Here is a 21,590-nt window from a genome sequence, read left to right on the forward strand (position 1 = left end):
CGCGCGGGGCTGCAGGTGAGCGAGGCGGCTCCGGGCCCCGCCCGGGACCCCCCGAGCCCCCCGAGCCCTTGTGGGACCCCCAGACCCCTCCCGGGACCCTCCCGTAGCCCCGGAGCCCCTCAGGAGCCCCCCGTGCCCCCCTCGGCCCATGGAGCCCCGCCGGGCCCATGGAGCTCCCGGTGCCCAGCGTTATCCTGCCCCGCAGCCCCGTTGTTTCCCCGGCCCCTCCCGCGCTGTCCCCCCGTGTCCCCCCCGTGTCCCCCCCGTGTCCCCCCCGTGTCCCCCCGTGTCCCCCCGTGTCCCCCTAACCCGTGTCCCCCCCAGGCCCCCCGCGATGCCCCCCCCCGCGCGCCGCTAGACCCCCCCGGCTGCCATGGTGAGAGGGGCGGGGCCAGCGGGAGGGCGGGGTCAGCGGGGGCAGGGCTGTGGGCGTGGCCGGAGACCCCGCCCAGTGTCTTGCGGTGCCGCCCCCGGAATGGGGCGGGGTCTTTGTGTGTGACGGGGCGGGGCTGTGGAGGGGCGGGGATTCAGGTGGGCGGGGCTCGCCCGGCCACGCCCAAACCCGCGGGGGTCTCGGTGGCTCTCACAGGGTGGGCGTGTTCAGTGTGGTGTGGGCGTGGCCTAATGGGGTGTGGCTTTCTCGCCCCGCCAAGGGCTCAGCCCTAACAAAAGGCTCTGCGGGGGGTGGGGCTTGAGTGGGCGGGGCTCTGGAGGGCGAGGCTGCTGTGGGTGGGGTTTAAATGGGTGTGAGCGGTGGGCGTGGCTCGCGGTGGGCGTGGCCTGTTGAGGTGGGTGCGGGTCTGGCTCCCGTTCACCTGGGGAGGAGGGAAATGGGGTTTACCTGTGTGGGCGTGGCCGTGTGGGCGTGTCTGACCCCGGCCCCGCCCAGGGCCGCGCGGGGCGGCGGCTCCCCCAGCAGGGGGCGCTGTTCCAGGCGCGGCGCCGCGGGCGCGCGCGGGGCCGGAGGGCGGGGCTGGAGGCGGAGCTTCAGCAGCTGGTAACGGGGACCCCAAAACTGGGGGGGTGGGGGGGAGCTGCTGCAGCTGGTAACGGGGACCCCAAAACTGGGGGGGGCTGGGGGGGAGCTTCAGCAGCTGGTAACGGGGACCCCAAAACTGGGGGGGCTGGGGGGGAGCTACAGCAGCTGGTAACGGGGGACCCCAAAATGGGGGTTTGGGGAGTCTTTGGGGGGGACCTGCAGTAGCTGGTGATAGAGGGGAGGATTTGGGGTGCCCTAGGGGGGCTCTGGGTGGGGCTCTCCCAATACCTGGGGTGGTTGGAGGGGTGATCTGGGGATACCCCAAATTTTGGCTCTTTTTGGGGCAGGTCCAGGACTCCAAGAGGCCTTTGGGGGGTCCCCTGATTTGTGGGGGGCTGGTTTGGGGCCATGGGGGGCTCCCCTATCCCGGGGTCCCTTTAGGGGGGCAGAGGGGTTTGGGGTCCCTTGGGATGGGGTGGCCCTGGAGGGGCCCTGGAGGGAGCTGGGGTGTCCAGGACCCCCCCAGACCCCCCTGACCCCCCACCCCGGGCAGGATTTGGGGGCAGAGGCTGCAGCTCCCACCGGGACCGGACTGGTCAGTGATGGAGGGGACGGAGCCGAGAGCGGGGACGGCGGGTACGGACCCCAGAGCCCCCAAATCCCCTCAAATCCCTCAAATCCCCCTCCACCAAACCCCCCAGAGCCCCCAAATCCCCCAGGGCCCCCCAAATCCCCCAAATCCCCCTCCCCCAAACCCCCCAGAGCCCCCGAATTCCACCAAACTTCCCCAAATCCCCCAAACCCCACAAATTACACCAACTCCCAAAATTTCACCAAACTCGCCAAACCCCCCAAATTCCACCAAACCCCCCAAATCTCCCAAATTCCCCAAATCCCCAAATCCCCCTCTTCCATTCCCCCCATCCCTAAATCCCCCCCACTCCTCTACCCCTTCCCCAAATCTCCCTGAATTTTTTTCCTAAAATCCTGCCCCAAAATCCCCTCCCCCAAGATTTTCCCTCCAAATCCCCCCCAAAATTCCCCATTTCTCAACCCCCTGGACCCCCAAAACCTCCTCCCCCATCCCGGGGTCCCCCCAAAATTGGGGTGGGGGGTCCTGGACACCCCAAATCCCCCCTCACCCCAGTCACCCACCCCAAAACGTCCCGGGGTTTTTGGGCTCCTCTCCTGGGTTTTGGGGGGATCTGTTCTGGACCCCCGGGTACCCCCAAACCCGGGGTCCCCCCCTGACTTTTGGGGTCCCCCCAGGAGCCCCCCCGGGGGTCTGGCCCCACTCTGGGGGGCGCTGGAGGGGCTGGGCCAGCGCTGCGTCCCCGTGCAGGTGAGACCCTCCCCAGATTTGGGGTCCCCTCCTCATTTGGGGTCCCTCACCCGTTTTGGGGACCCCCCGGGATTTCGGGGACCCCCTTGACCCCCCATTCCCCCCCAGTGCCGCCCGGCCACCGACGAGGAGCTGCTGCTGGTGCACAGGTGGGGGCTGGGGGACACTGAGGGGTCTGGGGGGGAATTTAGGGGGTCTGGGGGGGGTTGGGGTGGATTTGGGGGGTCTCTGTGGGGTTTGAGGGGGGCTTGGAGGGATCTGGGGGGACACTGAGGGGTTTGGGGGGCTTTTGGGGTGGATTTGGGGGATCCAAAGGGGTTTGGGGGAGTTTTGGGGTGGATTTGGGGGATCCAAAGGGGTTTTGGGGGGGGGCTCAGAGGAATTTGAGGGGACATTAAGAGGTCTGGAGGAGAATTTGGGGGGTCTGGGAGGGTTTTGGGGTGGATTTGGGGGGTCGGGGGGGGTTGGGTTGGATTTGGGGGGTCTGGGGCAGGTTTGGGGAGGCTCAGAGGGATTTGGGGGGACTCTGAGAGGTTTGGGGGCTTTGGGGGTGGATTGAGGGGGGGCTCAGAGGGGTTTGAGGGGGGCTCAGATGGATTTGGGGGGACACTGAGGGGTCTGCGGTGGATTTGGGGGATCCAAAGGGGTTTGGGGGGGGGCTCAGAGGGATTGGGGGGACATTGAGAGATCTGGAGGAGATTTTGGGGGGTCTGGGGGGGTTTTAGGGTGGATTTGGGGGGATCTCTGTGGGGTTTGAGGGGGGCTCAGATGGATTTGGGGGGGACACTGGGGGGTCTGGAGGAGTGTTTGGGAGTTTTGGGGGGATCCCTGTGGGGTTTGGGGGTCTCTATGGGGTTGAGGGGGATCCCTGTGGGGTTTGGGGTCTCTGTGGGGTTGAGGGGGCTCTGGGGGAAGTATGGAGCACCGGGGGGGTCCCCCAGGATTTTGGGGTCCCCGGGCCGGCCCCTGAGGGCAGTTTTGGGGTCCCCCAGCCCCTCGTTCGTGGAGCAGCTGGAGCCCCCCGACAGCGCCCCCCCGGTGAGCCCCCCCCGATCTCGGAGTCCCCCGGGGGGTTTGGGGGGTCCCCAAAACCCCACAGCCCTGGGGGAGGGTTTGGGGTCCCCTATGGACACAAGGGACTCCCATGAGGGGTTTGGGGTCTCCTATGAGGGGTTTTGGGGTTCCCCATGAGGGGTTTGGGGTCTCACTGATGGTTTTGGAGTCCCTCTGGACACCTGGGGGGTCCCTGAGAGGTTTAAGGTTCTCCCCTGAGGTTTTGGGGGTTATTCCATGGGGTTTTGGGGTCCCCCTGACAATGGGTCTGTCCCATAAAGGTTTTGGGGTCTCACTGGGGGATTTGGGGTCCCGCCTGATTCTGGGTCCTTCCCAGGGGGGTTTTGGGGTGCCCCTCTCATGAAGGTTTTGGGGTCTCCCCTGAGCATTTTGGGTCCCCTTTTTGGGGGATTTGCCCCCACCTCCCCTGGGGGTTTTGGGGCTCCCGCCCCCATTTTGAGGGGTCCCCCCGGGGGTTTGGGGCCCCCGCTGATGTTGGGATGCCTCCCCTGACTTTGGGGTGTCCCCCCAATATTGCGGTGTCCCTCCTGACGTTGGGGTGTCCCCAGGGGGGTCCCCGCTGGTTTTGGTGTCCCCCCTGACGTTGGGATGTCCCCACAGGGTGTCCCCGCTGGTTTTGGGGTCCCCCCTGACATTGGGGTGTCCCCAGGGGGGTCCCCGCTGGTTTTGGGGTCCCCCCTGACATTGGGGTGTCCCCAGGGGGGTCCCCGCTGGTTTTGGGGTCCCCCCTGACGTTGGGGTGTCCCCAGGGGGGTCCCCGCTGGTTTTGGGGTCCCCTCTGACGTTGGGGTGTCCCCAGGGGGGTCCCCGCCGGGCCGTGGGGGCGGCGCTGGCGCTGCTGGAGCAGATCCTGGGGGGGGCCCTGCGCAATGGGGTCGCCGTGGTCAGGTATGGGGGGATTGTGGGGTCTGGGGGGGTTTGGGGCCGTTAATGGGGTACAGGGTCATTAATGGAGTTTGGGGGGCAGTAATGAGGTTTGGGGTGGTGCTGGTCAGGTACAGGGGATGTGTGGGGTCTGGGGGAGGTTGGGGGCATCAGTGGGGTTTGGGGGCACTAATGGGGTTTGGGGGCACTAATGGGGTTTGGAGTGGCACTGGTCAGGTACGGGGGGACTTCTGGGGTTTGGGAGGTTTGGGGGGCATTAATGGGGTTTGTGGGGCACTTATGGGGTGCAGGGGGGCATTAATGGGGTACAGCAGGTATTTACAGGGTTTGGTTTGGGGTGGCCCTGGTCCGGTAACAAGGGAACTTATAGGGTATGGAAGGTCGTTTGTGGGGTTTGGGGGGCACTAATGGGGTTTGGGGGTCACTGATGGGGTACAGGAGGGGCATTAATGGGGTTTGGGGGGGGTTAAAATTGTGTTTGGGGATACAAATTTGGTTTGGGGGGGCACTATTGGGGTTTGGGGTGGCCCTGATCAGGTATGAGAGCACTTTTGGGGTACGGTGGTACTTAAGGGCTTTGGGGTGGCCTTGATCAGGAACAGGGGCACTAATGGGGTTTGGGGGGCACTTGTTGGGTTTGGGGAGTCTAAAATGGCATTTGGGGGGCACTGCTGGGGTTTGGGGCGGCCCTGATCAGGTACAGGGGAGCTTATGGGGTACGGGGGTCACTTACGGTATTTGGGGGGCTTGGGGGGCACTGGTGGGGTTTGGGATGGCTAAAATACAGTTTGGGGGCAGTAATGGGGTACGGGGGTACTGATGGGGTACGGGGGCTTTAGGGAGCACAAAGGAGGGGGTGCAATAAAGGGTTACAGGGGGCCCAGGGAGTGAAAGGGTCTGAGGGGGTCTGGGGGGGTCCATGTGGGGTGGTGTGTAGGGGTCTGGGGGGGTCTATAGGGTTTGGGAGGGGGTTCATAGGGGGTCCATAGGGTCATGTGGGGGTTTGTGGGGTCACATGAGTTTATGGAGTTTTACATTTCCATGAGTACCTGTGGGGTCTGTAGGGCCCTATGGATGTCTGTAGGGGATCTATGGGATCTCTGGGGGTCTGCAGAGATCCACGGGAGTCTGTCCCATCTCTGTTCAGCCCCCAGGACCCCCAGGAGCCCCCCCAGCCCACGGCCGTGGCCGCCCGGGTGGCCCAGAGACACCTCGGGGTGCAGCGGTGAGGGGGGGCCCGGGGGGGATTTGGGGGGGGGGCGGGTGTTTGGGGGCCCAGGGGGAGGCTGGGGGGGGATTTGGGGGGGCCCAGCACCCCCTGACATTGGGACCCCTTCTGGGGGGGATTTGGGGGGTCACGGTGCCCGGGGTCCCTTTTGGGGGAATTTGGGGGGGGTCACAATGCTCGGGGTCCATTTCGGGGGCAGATTTGGGAGGGATCACAGTTGGGGGATCCCTTTTGGGGTATTTTGGGGGGGAGGTTTGGGGGGGTCACGGTGCCCAGGGTCCCTTTTTGCGGGGGGGTCTTGCTGCCTGGGGTCCCTTTTGGGGTGTTTTGAGGGGGGGCTGGGGGGATCACAGTCCCAGGGTCCCGTTTTGGGCTGGTTTTGGGCTGGTTTTGGGGTGTTTGGGTGTTTTTGGGGTGACAGTCCCGGGTCCCCCGCAGTGTCCTGATCGTGGACTGGAACCCCCAGCCCAGCCGGAGCCTCCCCCGGCTGTTCCTGCAGGACCCCAGGTGGGCACTGGGGACACTGGGGATACTGGGACAGACTGGGGACACTGGGGATACTGGGACAGACTGGACAGACTGGGGGGCCGTACTGGGGACACTGGGATCTACTGGGGATACTGGGACAGACTGGGGATACTGGGCTGGACTGGGGGCACTGGACTGGAGTGGGGGGACCATACTGGGACACTGGGACATACTGGTCCGCACTGGGAACACTGGGGGGCCATACTGGGGGCACTGGTCCATACTGGGCTGTCCTGTTCCATACTGCGCTGTACTGGTCCATACTGGGGACACTGGTCCATACTGGGGACACTGGGGGGCCATACTGGGGGCACTGGTCCATACTGGGGGCACTGGTCCATACCAGTCTGTGCTGGTCCTGTCCCCACAGTGTTCTGTACTTCGGGGTCCAGCGGGGCCAGGAGCCCCCCCCGAGCCCCGGGCACGGCCCTGGGGAGGGGTTCAGCGTGGAGCTGCGCTGGGAGCAGGTACGGGGATATAGGGGATTGTATAGGGGATTGTATAGGGGATGTAGGGGCTGGGAGCTGTGCTGGGAGCATATGCAGGGGCTGTAGGGGCAGATATGGGGGATGTGGGGGTTATAGGGGATACAAGGACCATAGGGGATGTGGGGGTTATAGGGGATATAGGGACCATAGGGGATGTAGGGGCTGGGAGCAGGTACAGGGACTGTGGGGTAGATTTAGGGAATATGGGGGATATGGGGGCTGGAGGGGGTATGGGGATATGGGAGATACAGGAGCTGTAGGGGCTGTAGGTGACAGATCTGTACCTGTAGCTATATGGGGTGTATAGGGGGTGAGGGACAATTGGGGTGTAGGGGCTATAGGAGATAAAGAGGCTGTGAGGGTTCATGGACAGTTATAGGAGCTAGAGGGGATATAGGACATAAGAGACTGGAGGGGCAGGGAGGCTACAGGGGGTTATAGAGGCATAGGGGCTATCAGAGGTTATAGGGGTGGGGGGCTATAGGGGGTCTGAGGGCTATGGGGGGACTGTAGGGGGATGCAGTAAAGGATGGGGGGGATCTATAGGGGCTGGAAGGCTGGGGGGGATCAGAGGGGCTGGGGGGGGCTCTGTATGGAATCTGTAGGGGTCTGTAGGGCCCCCAAGGGTCTATAGGAGCTGAGAGGGTCTATAGGATCCCCAGGAGTCTATAGGAGTCTGTAGTGTACTCGAGGGCTCTTTAGGATTCCCAGAGGCCCTATAAGGCTCCATAGGGTCCCCATGGGGTCTGTAGGATCCATAGGACCCTGTAAGGCTCCATAGGGTCCCCAGGGCCTCTGTAGGATCCATAGGATCCTGTAAGGCTCCATATGGTCCCCCGGGGTTCTACAGGGTCCCCAGGGGGTCTGTGGGGTCCCCAGGGGCTCTATAGGGCTCCACAGGGCCCTGTAGGCTCTATAGGGTCCCCAGGGGGTCTGTGGGGTCCCCAGGGGCTCTATAGGGCTCCACAGGGCCCTGTTGGCTCTATAGGGTCCCCAGGGGGTCTGTGGGGTCCCCAGGGGCTCTACAGGGCTCCACAGGGCCCAGTAAGGCTCCATAGAGTCCCCAGGGGCTCTGTAGGGCTCCACAGGGCCCTGTAGGTTCCACAGGGTCGGGGTGTGTTCCCAGCCCGGGGTCACCGATGGCGATTACGCGGCCGCTGCCTTCCACCTCCTGCTGCCCATCGCCTTCCAGGTGGGCAGGGGCTGGGGGGAGTCCCTGGGGGGGATTTGGGGGGTCTGGGGGATCCCTGGGGGTGCTGGGGGGTCCCTCGGGGGGTTTGGGGGGTCCAGCAGGGGTTGGGGTTCCCTGGGGGGTTTCGGGACTCTGGGGTTCACAGGGGCGTCCTGGGGGGGTTGGTCTGGGGGTCCCTGGGGGTGTTTTGGGGTCCCTGTAGGTGTTCTGGGGTCCGTGTGGGTTTAGAGTACTTGTGGGATTTGGGGTCCCTGTTGGGGATTTGGGGTCCCTGTGGGTGTTCTGGGTCTCTGTGGGTGTTTTGGGGTCCCTTTGGGATTTGGGGTCCTTGTGGGTGTTTTGGGGTCCCTGTGGGTGTTTTGGGCCCCTGTGGGTGTTTTGGGGTCCATGTGTGTTTGGGGTCCCTGGGGGTGTTTTGGGGTCCCTGTAGGTGTTCTGGGGTCCGTGTGGGTTTAGAGTACTTGTGGGATTTGGGGTCCCTGTGGGATTTGGGGTCCCTGTGGGTGTTTTGGGGTCCCTGTGGGATTTGGGGTCCCTGCGGGTGTTTTGGGGTCCCTGTGTGTTTGGGGTGCAGTCCTGCTGTGACCCCATTGGTGCCCTCTCAGTTCCAGCCCCAGCTCGTCCTGGTCGAGGCTTCGCTGGAGGATTTGGGGGTACGAGGGGGTCTGGGGGGGTTATGGGGGGCTTGGGGGTCTCAGGGGGGTCTCAAATCCCCCCAGTGCCCCCAGGAGTCTGTGGGGGTCTCTGGGGGTCTCTGGGGCTCCATGGGATCTTTGTGGATCTCTGGGGGGGTTATGGGGTGCTGGGGGGGGGGTGGGGAGGTCTGGGGGGGCTTGGGGAGGCTCAGAGGGGTCTCAAATCCCCCCGGTGCCCCCAGGAGTCTCTGGGAGGACTCTGTGGGGATCCCTGTGGGGCTCTGAGGATCCCTGGGGTCTCTGAGCCCCCCGGGGTCTGAAGGGCACTATGGAAGGTCTGGGGCAGGGGGGTCTCTAAGCTCCCCCTGTGTCCCCAGGGGTCTTTGGGGGTCCTTGGGGCTCTATGGGGTCCCTGTGGGGTCCCTGGGGCTCCCTGTGTCCCCAGGGGTCGCTGGGGGCCTCTGGAGGTCCTTGGGGATCTCTGGGGGTCTCTGTGGCTCTGTGGGGTCCCTGTGGGTCCCTGACCCCCCCGTGTCCCCAGGGGTCCCTGGGGGTCTCCCCAGCCGGGTTCTCTCTGCTGACCCACCTGCTGTCGGCCCTGGGCAGGGGGCGGCTGCTGCTGCTGCTGCAGGTCAGGGGGATGGGGGGATATAGGGGGTGTAGGGGGGATGTGGGGGGGTATGGGGGATATATAGGGGGTGTGGGGGGGATGTATGGGGATATGGGGGATATAGGAGGTGTGGGGGGGATGTGTGAGGGATGTATGGGGGATGTGGGGGATGTAGGGGATGTGTGGGGGATGTATGGGGGTATGGGGGATATAGGGGGTGTGTGGGAGATGTATGGGGGATGTAGGGGATATGGGAGATATGGGGATATAGGAGCTATAGGGGATATGGGGTTAGGGGTATATGAGGGATGTGGGGATGTAGGGGATATGAGAATAGGGGGGATATAGGGGATGTGGGGATATGGAGGATATGGGGGCACGGGGATATGGGGATGTGGGGTATATGGGGATATAGGAGATAGGGGAATGTAGGGGATGTATGGGGGATATAGGGAATATGGGGCATACAGGGGATGTAGGGTATATGGGGCCATAGGGTTGGGGAGGATATAGGGCATGTAGGGAGTATAGAGAATACGAGGGTGTGGGTGATACGGGAGTTACAGGAGTGCAGGGGCTGTAGGGGATACAGGGTTATGGGGGTATAGGGCTTGTAGGGGATATAGGGGTATGGGTATTACAGATGGTATGGAGTTATAGGGGGTATAGGAGTCTAGGACTGTGCGGATATAGGGTTTATGGGGTTATGGGGGCTGTAGGGGATACAGGAGTATGGGGGTTGTAAGGGGTATAGGGGCTGTAGGGTTGGGGAGGTTATAGGGGATGTAGAGTGTGAGGGATGTGGGGTATGGGGGTGTGGGGGCTATGGGGGTCCTTGGGGAGGCTATGGGGCCATCTGTAGGAGTCCAGTGGGCTGTTCAGAGGAGGTTTGTAGGGTTACAGGGACTGGGGGGGTCTGTGGGGCCGCAGGGGGTGTTTGGAGGATTCCAGGGATGGTTTAGGGCCATGGGGGCACCAGGGTGGGCTGTAGGGGTCATTGGGGGGGCACAGGGGGCTATAGGGGCTGTGTGGGGGGGCTGTTTTGGGGGGACTGTTTTAGGGGCAGTTTTGGGGGGCCTGTTTTAGGGGGTCTGTTTTAGGGGGCTGTTTGAGGGGCAGTTTTTGGGGAGGCTGTTTTAGGGGGGCTGTTTTGGGGGGCTGTTTTAGGGGCAGTTTTTGAGGGGCTGTTTTAGGGGTCTGTTTTGTGGGGGCTGTTTGAGGGGCAGTTTTTGGGGGGCCTGTTTTAGGGGGTCTGTTTTGGGGGGCTGTTTTAGGGGGCTGTTTTAGGGGGGCTGTTTTGGGGAGGCTGTTTTAGGGGGCTGTTTGAGGGGGCTGTTTTAGGGGGTCTGTTTTGGGGGGCTGTTTTAGGGGGGCTGTTTTGTGGGGGCTGTTTGAGGGGCAGTTTTTGGGGAGGCTGTTTTAGGGGGCCTGTTTTAGGGGGGCTGTTTTGGGGGCTGTTTTAGGGGGCTGTTTTGGGGGGCTGTTTTTGGGGAGGCTGTTTTAGGGGGGCTGTTTTGGGGGGCTGTTTTAGGGGGCTGTTTTGGGGGGCTGTTTTGGGGGGCTGTTTTGGGGGGCTGTTTTGTGGGGGCTGTTTGAGGGGCAGTTTTGGGGGGCCGCACGGCCCACCCACAGGACCGTGCTGGGGGGTCCACAGGGCTCACTGAGCCCCCCCTGACCCCGCTCTCCACAGGGGGGGCCGGATTTGGGGGCGCCCCCTGAGGGGCTCAGGGCCATCCTGCGGACCCTCCTGGGGGACCCCGGGGACCCCCTGGGGCCCGTCACCCCCACCCCCAGGTGAGGGGCTCGGAGGGCTCTTTGGGGGGGTTTTGGGGAGGATGGGGGGGAGCTGGGGGGTGTTTTGGGGTGTGGGGGAGCCTGGGGTGGGTTTGGGGGGTATTTGGGGTGGGCTGGGGGGGTTCAAGGGGCTCAGCCTTGGGGAGCAGTTTGGGGTGTTACGGGGGCTGGAGGGGATTTGGGGGCTCTCAGGGGGGATTTTGGGGAGCTTCAAGGGTGTGGAGAGTTTGGGGGGAGTCCCGGCGGCGCTGGGGGCAGTTTGGGGGTGCCCCCAGTTCCCCAACACCCTGTGTTCCCCCAGCGGCCTGGCCAGCATTGCCCGCACCCTGAGCGTCCACCAGCAGTACTGGGGCTGCCTGCAGAGCCTCGGTGAGGGGGACACCCCAGAATTCAGGAGTGGGGAGGGCCCTTTGGACCCCCCAAAGCCGAGCAGAGGCTCTGGGGACACACCAGGCCCCGTTGCTAAGGAGCCATCTTGGTTGCCAGGCCGCCATCTTGGATCGCCGCCATCTTGGCTCCCCTCAGGGACCCCCGAAACCAAAACACCCCAAAAACCCCAAAAACACCCAAAAATCCCCCCAGATACCCCAAAACCCCTCCAAAACCACCCAACCTCCCAAAAAAACCCAACCCCCCAGACACCCCAAAACACCCCCAGATGCCCGAAAACCACCCAAATCTCCCCCAGACACCCTAAGCCCCCCAAAAAACCCCAAATCCCCCCAAAAAAACCGATCTCCACAAAAAAAAGCCAAAACCACCACAGACACCCCAATCCCCCCCCAAAAAAAAAAACTCAAAACACTTCCAGACACCCCAACCCGCTCCAGACACTGCAAACCTCCCCCCAAAAAGCCCAATCCCCCCCCAAAAAAAACCAAAATGCCCCCAGACACCCCAAAAAACCCAACCCCCCCAGACACCCCAAACTCTCCCAACAAAACCCCTAAACACCCCCCAAAAAAACAAAATGCCCCCAAAAATACCCATAACCCCCCCAGCCACCCCAACCCCTCAAAAGAAACCCTCGAAACCCCCCCAAAAAACCCAAAACATCCCCAGACACCCCAACCCCCCCGCCCCAGACAACCCCCAAAGCCCCTCAGGGCCTCCCCAAACCCCCCTTGGGGACCCCCCAGACCTTCAGGGACCCCCAAAACCTTCTCGAGGACCCCCAGAGTTGGGTGGGAGTGTTTGGGGTGCCCCCCCTGAGGTGCCCCCCCTGCACAGAGACCGAGGACGAGGAGGAGGAGAAAGAGGAGGAGGATGAGGAAGAAGAGGAGGATGAGGAGGAAGCAGAGGCAGAAGCTGGGGCGGAAGAGGAGAATGAGGAGGAGGATGAGGAGGAGCTGGGGGGGGATGGGAACCCCCCAGAGACCCCCCCAGAGCCCCCACCCAGAGCCCGGGTGGGGCTGGTCTATGACCCCCGAATGGAGGAGCACAGGAACACCTGGGACAGGTGAGGGAGGGGTTAACACACCTGGGACAGGTGAGGGAGGGGCTGGGACAGGTGAAGGAGGGGTTAAAACACATCTGGGACAGGTGAGGGAGGGGTTAACACACCTGGGACAGGTGAGGGAAGGGTTAAAACACATCTGGGACAGGTGAAGGAGGGGTTAACACGCACCTGGGACAGGTGAGGGAGGGGCTAAAACACACCTGGGACATGTGAGGGAGGGGCTGGGACACCCCCTATGCCTGTCCCGGGGATGTTTTTGGGGTGGATTTGGGGAGGTTTTGGGGCACCCTGAGTCCCCACAGCATGTGTCACAGGGTGGAGGTTTTGGGGTATTTTAGGGTGGATTTGGGGTGGTTTAGGGTGTTTCAAGGTGGTTTTGGGGTGTTTCCCAGCCAGCACCCCGAGTCCCCACAGCGCCTGTCCCGGGTGCTGTTTTGGGGATGTTTTAGGGTGGATTTAGGATATTTCAGGGTGTTTTTGGGGTGTTTCCCAGCCAGCACCCCGAGTCCCCGCAGCGCCTGTCCCGGGTGCTGCAGCGCCTGCAGGAGTTGGGGCTGGCCCAGCGCTGCCTCCGGGTCACCCCCAAACCTGCCACCCCCCGACAGCTCTGGGCCTGCCACAGGTGAGGGGGAGCGGGCTGGGGAGGGGGCTGGGGGTCTTGGGAGGTCCTGGGTGGGTTCATGGGGGGGTCCTTGAGGGACCCAGGGGGTTGTGGGGGGATCCTGAGGGGTTAATGGGGGGTCCTGGGGGGTTTATGGATGGTCTGGAGGGGTTAATGGGGGTTCCTGGGGGGCCCCAGGGGATCCCGAGGGAGTCCTGAGAGGCCCTGGGGGGGTTCATCGGGGGGTCCTGGGGGTCTCAGGGGGATCCTGGGGAGTGCTGGGTGGGTCCTGGAGGGTCCTGTGGGGTTCATGGGGGGTCCTGTGGGGTCCTAGGGAGCCCCAAGGGGTCCTGAGAGGTTTATAGGGGATCCTGGAGGGTTCGTGGGGGTCCTGGGAGGCCCTGGGGGGCTGTGGAGGGTTGTGGGGAGTTTATGGGATGTCCTGAAGGGTCTTGGTGGGTTCCTGGGGTGGTCCTGGGGGGGTCCTGAGAGGTTCATTGTTGGTTTATGGGGGGTCTTGAGGGGTTCACAGGGGTTCATCAGGGGGTCATGGGGAGCCCCAGACCCCAAAACAGACCCAGACCCAAAAGAGACCCAGACCCCAAACAGAGCCAGCCCCCACAAAGGTTCCCACCCCTCCCATACAGAGGGGGGGCCTTGGGGGTTAATGGGAGGTCCTGGGGGGCTCTCAGGAGTCCATGGGGGTCACCCCGGGGGTGGGAAACAGGGAGGGTCTGGGGCAATTCTGGGGAGGGGTCCCTGAGAGGGAAATTTGGAGGGGTTTTGACTGAGGAGTTGGGGGGGGTTGGGGGTGTTCCCCATGAGGAATTTTGGGGGATTTGGGCACATAAGCTGAGGGGGAGCCTGGGGGGGCCCTGAGGGGAGGGACTTGGGGGTCTCTGCCAGGGGAGCCTGGGGGTCCCAGCTCAGGGAATTGGGGGTGACCAGGGTATGTTTTGGGGTCCTTGCCTGGTTGGAATTTGGGGTGACCCAGGTGTTTTGGGGGGTCCCTTCCTGGGGTGAATTTGGGGTGACCCGGGTTTGTTTGGGGTCCCTCCCCAGTGTTTTGGGGTGACCAGGGTGTGTTTTGGGGTCAGTACCCGGTGACTTTGGGGTGAACTGGGTGTATTTTGGGGTCCCTGTCTGCTGACCCAGCTGTTTGGGGCCCTATACCTGGTGAATTTCGGGTGGCCCAGGTGTGTTTTGGGGTGTCCCTGTCCAGTGAATGTGGGGTAACCCGGGTGTGTTTGGGGGGTTCCTGCCTGGGGTGAATTCAGGGTGACCCGGGTGTGTTTTGGGGTCACCCGGGTGTGTTTTGGGGTCAGTGCCCAGTGTTTTGGGGTGACCCGGTGTTTTGGGGTGACCCTGGTGATCTGGAGGGGATCCCTGCCCGGTGTTTTGGGGTCACCTGGGTGTGTTTTGGGGTCAGTGCCCGGTGTTTTGGGGTGACCCGATGTTTTGGGGTGACCCGGTGTTTTGGGGGGTCCCTGCCCGGTGTTTTGGGGTGACCCCATGTTTTGGGGTGACCCGGTGTTGGGGGTGACCCGGTGTCCCCCAGCCGGGCGCACGTGTCGCGGCTGTCGCGGTCGGCGGCGCTGTCGCCGCGGGAGCTGCGGGCGCTGTCGCAGCGCTACAACAGCGTCTACCTGTGCCCGCGGTCCTACGGCTGCGCCCGCCTGGCCGCGGGGGCCGCCTGCGCTGCCGCGGGGGCCGTGCTGGGCGGACAGGGTGCGCGGGGGACACGGGGACAGCGGGGACAGGGGGGTGTGGGGGGACAGGGGGACAGGTGCGCACGGGACACGGGGACAGCGGGGTGTGGGGGGACAGGGGGATGTGGGGGGCTTGGGGGGCACAAGTGGGCTCGGGGGTAACAGAGGGGCTCGGGGGGACAGGGGGGACAGGGGGGTATATGGAGGGCTTGGGGGGACAGGTGGGGAAAGAGGGCACAGGGGGAAAAGGGGAATGGGGGAAAAGGGGAACAGTGGGGGCACGGGGGGCTCAGGGGGCAAAGGGGGAACAGGGGAAAAAGGGGATATGGGGGGTAAAGGGGGTCAAAGGAGAAAAGGGCAAAGGGGGGTAAAGGGGGCTTGGGGGGTTCAGGGGACACGAGGGGAAAAGGGGACAAAGGGGGTATGGGGGGGTAAAGGGGGAAAAGGGCAAAGGGAGGCACAGGGAGGTAAAGGGGGACAAAAAGGAGCAAAGAGGAGTAAAGGGATGAGGGAAAAGGGGAGCTCGGGAGGGCAAAGGGGGAAAGGGGCAAAGGGGGATAAAGGGGGGACAGGGTAAAGGGGGAAAAGAGACTCGAGGGTAAAGGGGGACAAAGGGGGCAAAAGGGAACAAGGGGGGAAAAGGGGGGCACAGGGGTATGGGGGGTAAAGGGTGGAAAAGGGAGCTTGGGGGGTAAAGGCGGGCACGGGGGGGAAAGGGGGACAAAGGGGGCTCGGGGGGAATGGGGGAAAAGGGAAATTTGGGACATGGGGGGCACGGGAGATAAGGGGGGCACAGGGGGAAAAGGGGGCAAGGGGATGAAGAGGGGAAAGTGGAGTTCGGGGGGAAAGGGGCCATGGGGGGCTCAGGGAAAAAGGGGGTAAAGGGGACATGGGAGGTAATAGGGGGGAAGGGGGCATGGGGGACAAAGGGGGCAAAGGGGGTTAAGAGCGTTCAGGGCTCCCCGTGGGGCTTGCGGGTCTCAGGAGGGTCTGTGGGGTCCCTGTGGAATTCCAGGAGTTCCAGCGGGGTTTGGGGGTCGCAGTGGGGTCTGTGGGGTCCCTGTGGAATTCCAGGAGTTCCAGCGGGGTTTGGGGGTCGCAGTGGGGTCTGTGGGGTCTCTATGGGCTATGGGGAGTCGGGGTGCCCCCCTGACCCCCGTGTGCCCCCAGGTGCGCTCGGCGCTGGCCGTGCTGCGCCCCCCGGGCCACCACGCCCGCCGGGGCTCTGCCGGGGGCTTCTGCCTCTTCAACAACGTGGCTGTGGCCGCCCGCCACGCCCAGCGCCTGGCCGGGACCCCCCTCAGGTAACGGGGGGCGCCGAGGACCCCCCCGGGCACCCACGGCCCCCCCAAACACCCCCCGTGCCCCCCCAGGGTGCTGATCCTGGACTGGGACGTTCACCACGGCAACGGCACCCAGGAGATCTTCGAGGAGGACCCCAGGTCTGGGGGTTTGGGGGTCCTGGGGGGTTTGGGGGTCCTGGGGGGTTTGGGGGACCCGGTGGGGGTTTGGGGGACCTGGTGAGGGTTTGGGGGACCTGGGGGAGATTGGGAGATTTGGGGGGTCCCAGGTGGAGTTTGGGGTCCTGGGGGTCACTGGGGGATTTGGGGGAGTCCCAGGGTGTGTTTGGGGGTCTCAGAGGGGGTCCCCAGGGGGTCCCAGGGGTGATCCTGTGGGTGTTGGGGGTTGTGGGGAGGGGGCTCTGGGGATTTGGGGTGGATTTGGGGTGCTGGGGAGGGGCTCAAGGGGGTCCTGCAGGTTTAGAGGTGCTGGGGGAATTTTGGGGTGCTCTGGGTTGGTTTTGGGGTCCTGGGGTGTATTTTGGGGTACCCTGGGTGGATATTTTGGGATCCCTGACCCCCCTGTCCCTGCAGTGTCTGTACATGGCCCTGCACCACCACAATGGGTCCTTTTCCCTGGGGGGTCCCAGGGGGGATTTTGGGGTCCCAGAGGACATTTTGGGGTGCTTTGGGGTTACTTTGGGGTCCCAGGGGAATTTTGGGGTGCTGTGGGGTTACTTTGGGGTCTCACAGGGGGTTTGGGGTGCTGTGGGGTGATTTTGGTGTCCCAGAGGACATTTCAGGGTGCAGTGGGGTTACCTTGGGGTCCCTGTCTCGCAGTGTGCTGTACATGTCCCTGCACCGCCACGACGGCTCCTTCTTCCCGGGGGGTCCCGGGGGGTCTCCCTGGCGCCGGGGGAGGGGCCCCGGCCGGGGCTTCACCCTGAACGTGGCCTGGGGGGGGCCCCGCGTGGGGGACCCCGAGTACCTGACGGCTCTGAGCAGGGTCCTGCTGCCCGTGGCCTGCCAGGTGCGACCCCACACCGGGCTGGGGCTGCGGGATGGGGGCTTTTGGGCTCTGGGGCTGCTCTGGGGGCTGCCTCTGTTTGGGGGCTGGGGCCGTTTGGGGGGGCTGGGGCTGTTCTGGGGTCTGGGGCTGTTTGGGGGGACTGGGGCTGTTTTGGGGGCTGGTTCTCTCTATGGGAGGGTTGGGACCCTTTGGGGTGGCTGGGTCCCTTCAGAGGGGGAGTCTGGGTTTGTTTTGCGGGGATTTGGGATTGTTTGGGGGTTGGGTCTCTTTGGGGAAGGGTCATGTCCCTTTTTGGGGGTCTGGATTGGTTTTGGGAGGGCTGTGATGCTGTGGGGGGCTCTGGGTTGGTTTTGGGGGTCTGGGTTCCTTTGGGAGGCTCTGGGTGTGCTTTAAGGCTCTGAGCCTTTTGGGGGATCCTTTTTGGGGTGTTTTGGGTTCATTTTGGGGTTGGGTGCCATGGGAGACTTGTGACACTTCAGGGGGGCCCTGGCTCTGTTTGGGGGGGTCTGTTCCTCCATTTGGGGCTGTGGGGATTTTGGGGGTTTGGGGGTCTGTCCCCCGTGCCTCCCTGAGGGCCGTGCCCCATTTGGGGCTGTGGGGATTTGGGGGGTTTGGGGGTCTGTCCCCCGTGCCCCCCTGAGGGCCGTGCCCCATTTGGGGCTGTGGGGATTTGGGGGGGTTTGGGGGTCTGTCCCCCGTGCCCCCTGAGGGCCGTGCCCCCCCAGTTCGGGCCGGAGCTGGTGCTGGTGTCGGCCGGGTTCGACGCGGGCCGGGGGGACCCCCTGGGGGGCTGCCTGGTGTCCCCCCAGACCTTCGGCCTCATCACCCACCTGCTGGGGGCGCTGGCGGGGGGCGCCTGGTCCTGGTGCTCGAGGTGAGGGGGCCCCAAACGGGGGGGCTGGGGGGTCCCCAAATGGGGCTGGGGGGGTTCCTAAAGGGGGTTGAGAGGGTCCCCAAAGGGGGCTGGCATCCCCAAGATGGGAGTTGGGTCCCCAAAGGGGGGTTGGGGTCTCTCTGTGGGGCTGTCTGGGGGTTGGGGGGTCCTGGGAGGTTGGGGGGTCCCAGTGAGGGGTTGGAGAGGCCCTGGGGGGGTCTTGGGGACCCTCTCTGTGGAGATGGGAGGACCCTGGGGGGTTTATTTGGGGTTTGGGGGTCCCAGTTTGGGGTCAGAGGGTCTGGGGGGGCTGGTCGGGGTTTGGGGGGGTCTGGGGGGGCTGTTGGGGGTCCCGGGGGCTCTGGGGGGGGTCTGGGGGGGCTGGTCAGGGTTTGGGGGGTCTCTGAGCCCGGGGGTCCCACAGGGCGGGTACAACCTGGCGGTGACGGCGGAGGGGGTGGGGCAGTGCCTGGGGGTCCTGCTGGGGGACCCCCCCACGCTGCCCCCCCCCGGGCCCCCCCAGCCGGGGGCTCTGCGGGCCCTGAGCCGAACCCTGCGGGCCCAGAGGGGCTGCTGGAGCTGCCTGTGCCTGCCCCGCGGTGAGACCCCTCCCCACAACACCCCGGGACCCCCAGACCCCAGCCCCGACACACAGAGACCCCCAAACCCCAGCCCAGACCCACAGGGACCCCACAGAGACCCCCCACGGGACCCCCAATGCCAGCCCGGACCCACAGGGACCCCTGGGACCCCCAAACCTCACCCCAGACCCCCAGGATGCTCCAATCCTCCGCCCTGAACCCCTAAACATCCACTGGGACCCCCAAACTCTGACAAACCCCTCCCCCAAACCTGACCCCACCCCACAGGGACCCCCAAGGGGCCCCCAAACCCCAATCCTCAGCCCTGAACACCCACCGGGACCCCCAAACTCTGACAGGAGCCCCCAGATCCCCAAACCTGACCCAGCCCCACAGGGACCCCCCAGGACCCCACCAGTCCCTCAATCCTCAGCCCTGAACACCCACCGGGACCCCAAACTCTGACAGGAGCCCCAGACCCCCAAGCCTGACCCCACCCCCGAGGGCTCCCCTGGGGACCCCCAAGAACCCCCCAAACCCCCCCAGCCAATCCCTCCCTCCCCCCCCAGTCGAGCCTCCCCCGGAGACCCCCAAGGAAGGGGAGGGCAGCGATGACGTCACATCCACCGCCGATGACGTCACGGGGTCTCCCCCGGCTGGACGCCGCCATTCGCCGCTTGGGGGCGCTGCAGCTGGGGACGGCCCTGGGGGCGGGGCCAAGACTGACCCGGGGGCGGAGCTTGAGAAAGACCACGCCCCCACGGCAGCGGCCGCTGCCGCCCCCTGCTGGGAGGAGGAGGAAGAGCTGGAGGAGGTGGGGGGGTTTGGGGGTCTGGGGTGGGGATTTGGGGGGGTCTAGGGGGGGTTGGGGGTTTGGGGAAGGGTTTGTAGAGGAGGGTTCAGGGGTCGAGGTTTGGGGGGATTGGGGGAGAAAGGGGGGGGTTGGCAGTGGCAGATTTGGGGAAGGGATCTATTGTGGAGGGATTTAAGGGAGGGGGGATTTGGGGAGGGGTTTTGGAGGTGGATTTGAGGGGTCGATTTGAGGAGGAGGATTTGGGGTTTGGGATTTTTAGGGTGGATTTGGGGAAGGGGTTTTTGAGGGTTGGATTTGGGAAGGGGGTTTGGGGAAGGAGTTTGGGGTGCAGGTTTTGGGGGGTGGATTTGAGGGGTCGGTTTGAGGAGGAGGATTTGGGGTGGGATTCAGGGAAGGGATTTTGGGCGGGGGGTTCGGGGTGCGGGTTTTGGGGGTAGATTTGGGGGGTTTTGGGGTAGATTTGAGGGGTTTTTGGGACTCCCCACCCCCTGAGGCTGGTTCCTCGGGCCGGCAGGGGGCGCTGTTCGCGGTGACGCCCCTCCAGGGCTGTCCCCACCTGGGGGCCGTGGCCCCGCCCCCGCCCGGGGGGGCCCTGGGGGACACTCTGCCCCCCCCTGCGGGGCCTGCGGGAGCCGCCGCGAGAACTGGCTGTGCCTGAGCTGCCACCAGGTCAGGGACCCCCGACACCCACCCCCTGTGCCCCAAAACCGACCCTCATCATCCCCAAACCTGCCCCCTGAACCCCAAAACAAACCCCTGCACCCCAAAAACTGACCCCTGCACCCCAAACGTCCCCCTGAACCCCAAAACAAACACCCTTAAACCAAACCCACCCCCTGCACCCCAAACCTGTCCCTGCACCTCCAATTCACCCCCAAATCACTCCTTGCACCCCAAACCATCTGCCCTGCACCCAGAACTGTCCCCTGCATCCCACAGCTGTCCCCTACACCCCAAACTCACCCCCTGCACCCCAAACCCACTTCCTGCACCCTCCAATTCACCCTCAACTCACTCCTTGTACCCCAGACCTGTCCCCTGCTCCCCAAATCCCTCCTTGCACCCTTAAATTTTCCCCTACACCCCAAATCCACCCCCTGCCCCCCATAACCCCCTGTCCCCCCATCCCCAGGTGCTGTGTGGGCGCTATGTCGAGGGGCACATGCTGGAACACGGGGGGGCCTCGGGGCACCCCTGGTGCTGAGCCTGCGGGACCTGGCGGCCTGGTGCTACCCCTGCGGGGGCTACGTCACACACCCGGTGGGCTGGGGGCACGGGGGTCCTGGGGGGGAATGGAGGGGACCTGGGGGGGTCCTGGGGGGCACGGGAGAGTCCTGGGGGGAACAGGGAGTCCGGGGGTTATTGGGTTCTCTCCCTGAGGGGGGTCCTGGTAGTCTGAGGTTATTGGGGGTTCTCCCTGAGGGGGGTCCTGGGGGGTTGAGGGTTCCTGGGCCGGTCTAGGGGGTCCTGGGGTTCCTGGTGGTGTCAGGGGGTCTGGGGGATATTGGGGTTCTCTCCCTGAGGGGGACACAAGGGGGTCCTGGGGGGCTGTGGGTGTTGAAGGTTATTGGGGGACTCTCCTTATGAGGGGCACGGGGGTCTGGGGAGTTCCTGGGGGTCTGGGGTTATTGGGGGGCTCTCCCTGGAGGAGGTTCAGGGGGGCACAGGGGGGTCCTGGGGGGTCTGTGGGTGTTGAGGGTTATTGGGGGCTCTGTCTGTGAGGGGCACGGGGGGGGTCTGGGGTAATTGGGAGGGTCCTGGGGGTGTCAGTGTTTATTGGGGGGCTCTCCCTGGGGGATCCTGGGGGAGGTCTGAGGGGTTATTGGGGGGGGGGTCTCCCTCGGGGGGCTCTGAGGGGTCCCTGCACCTTCCCCTTGAGTTTGGGGGTCTGGGGGGCTTTGGGAACGAACCATTGTGGGGGGGGGGACACGGGGTGAACCACTGCGGAATGGGGGGGGTGGGCTGTGGGGTGAACCACTGAAGTGCCGGGCTGGGGGTGACACTGGGCTGAACCACTGCGGAATGGGGGGGTCGGGATGAACCATTGGGGGGGGGGGGGTCCCTCTCTGACGCCCCCCATCCCCCCAGGTGCTGCTCCCCACCAAGACCTTCATCTACCGCCTCAAGTTCGGCACTGACCCCCCCACCGCCTCCTTCTGACCCTCCCCCGCCCCGCCCCTCCCCCCACTCTTAAAGGGCTACACACGTGCCATTCCCCCCCCCCCCCATCACCAGCACCCCGGGACCCCCAAACCCCCCCTGGGCCAAAGGCTGGGCCGGGCCCAGGGCTGGGGGAGGGGCAGCGGGGGGGGGACACCTCCCCCCCCCCAAATCACCGCGGGGGGGGCACAGGGGGGACCCCGGTTTTGTATCCCCCTCCCCCTGTTTTTGTGGAGGGTTTTATAAAATCCCCTTTGTTACGCCCAGACAACAATAAAGAGACGGGCAATAAAGAGACGGGAGAGACTGGAGGAGTTTTGGGGTGTT

The 21,590-nt window shown here is 64.5% G+C and overlaps 1 protein-coding gene across 1 annotated transcript; it reads left to right on the forward strand.

The window, feature by feature from the left end:
* Window positions 1-324: 324 nt before the first annotated feature.
* HDAC6 (histone deacetylase 6) lies at window positions 325-21,263 on the forward strand (the record flags this gene model as incomplete). Its single annotated transcript, XM_083881289.1, is given in 28 exon segments — window positions 325-376; window positions 890-997; window positions 1,533-1,615; window positions 2,249-2,321; window positions 2,430-2,470; window positions 3,314-3,359; window positions 4,195-4,283; window positions 5,428-5,505; window positions 5,947-6,015; window positions 6,407-6,503; window positions 7,651-7,716; window positions 8,322-8,369; window positions 8,893-8,982; window positions 10,652-10,755; window positions 11,057-11,124; window positions 11,986-12,214; window positions 12,708-12,836; window positions 14,374-14,539; window positions 15,692-15,828; window positions 15,898-15,966; window positions 16,645-16,834; window positions 17,560-17,708; window positions 18,117-18,307; window positions 18,859-19,103; window positions 19,618-19,758; window positions 20,236-20,296; window positions 20,299-20,363; window positions 21,192-21,263. Coding segments are annotated over 28 exon segments (2,907 nt in total). The 5' UTR covers window positions 325-373.
* Between the last annotated feature and the right edge of the window lie 327 nt (window positions 21,264-21,590).

The sequence above is a fragment of the Zosterops lateralis genome, assembly GCF_965231275.1.
Source record: "Zosterops lateralis genome assembly, chromosome: 33".
Classification (NCBI taxonomy): Eukaryota; Metazoa; Chordata; class Aves; order Passeriformes; family Zosteropidae; genus Zosterops; species Zosterops lateralis.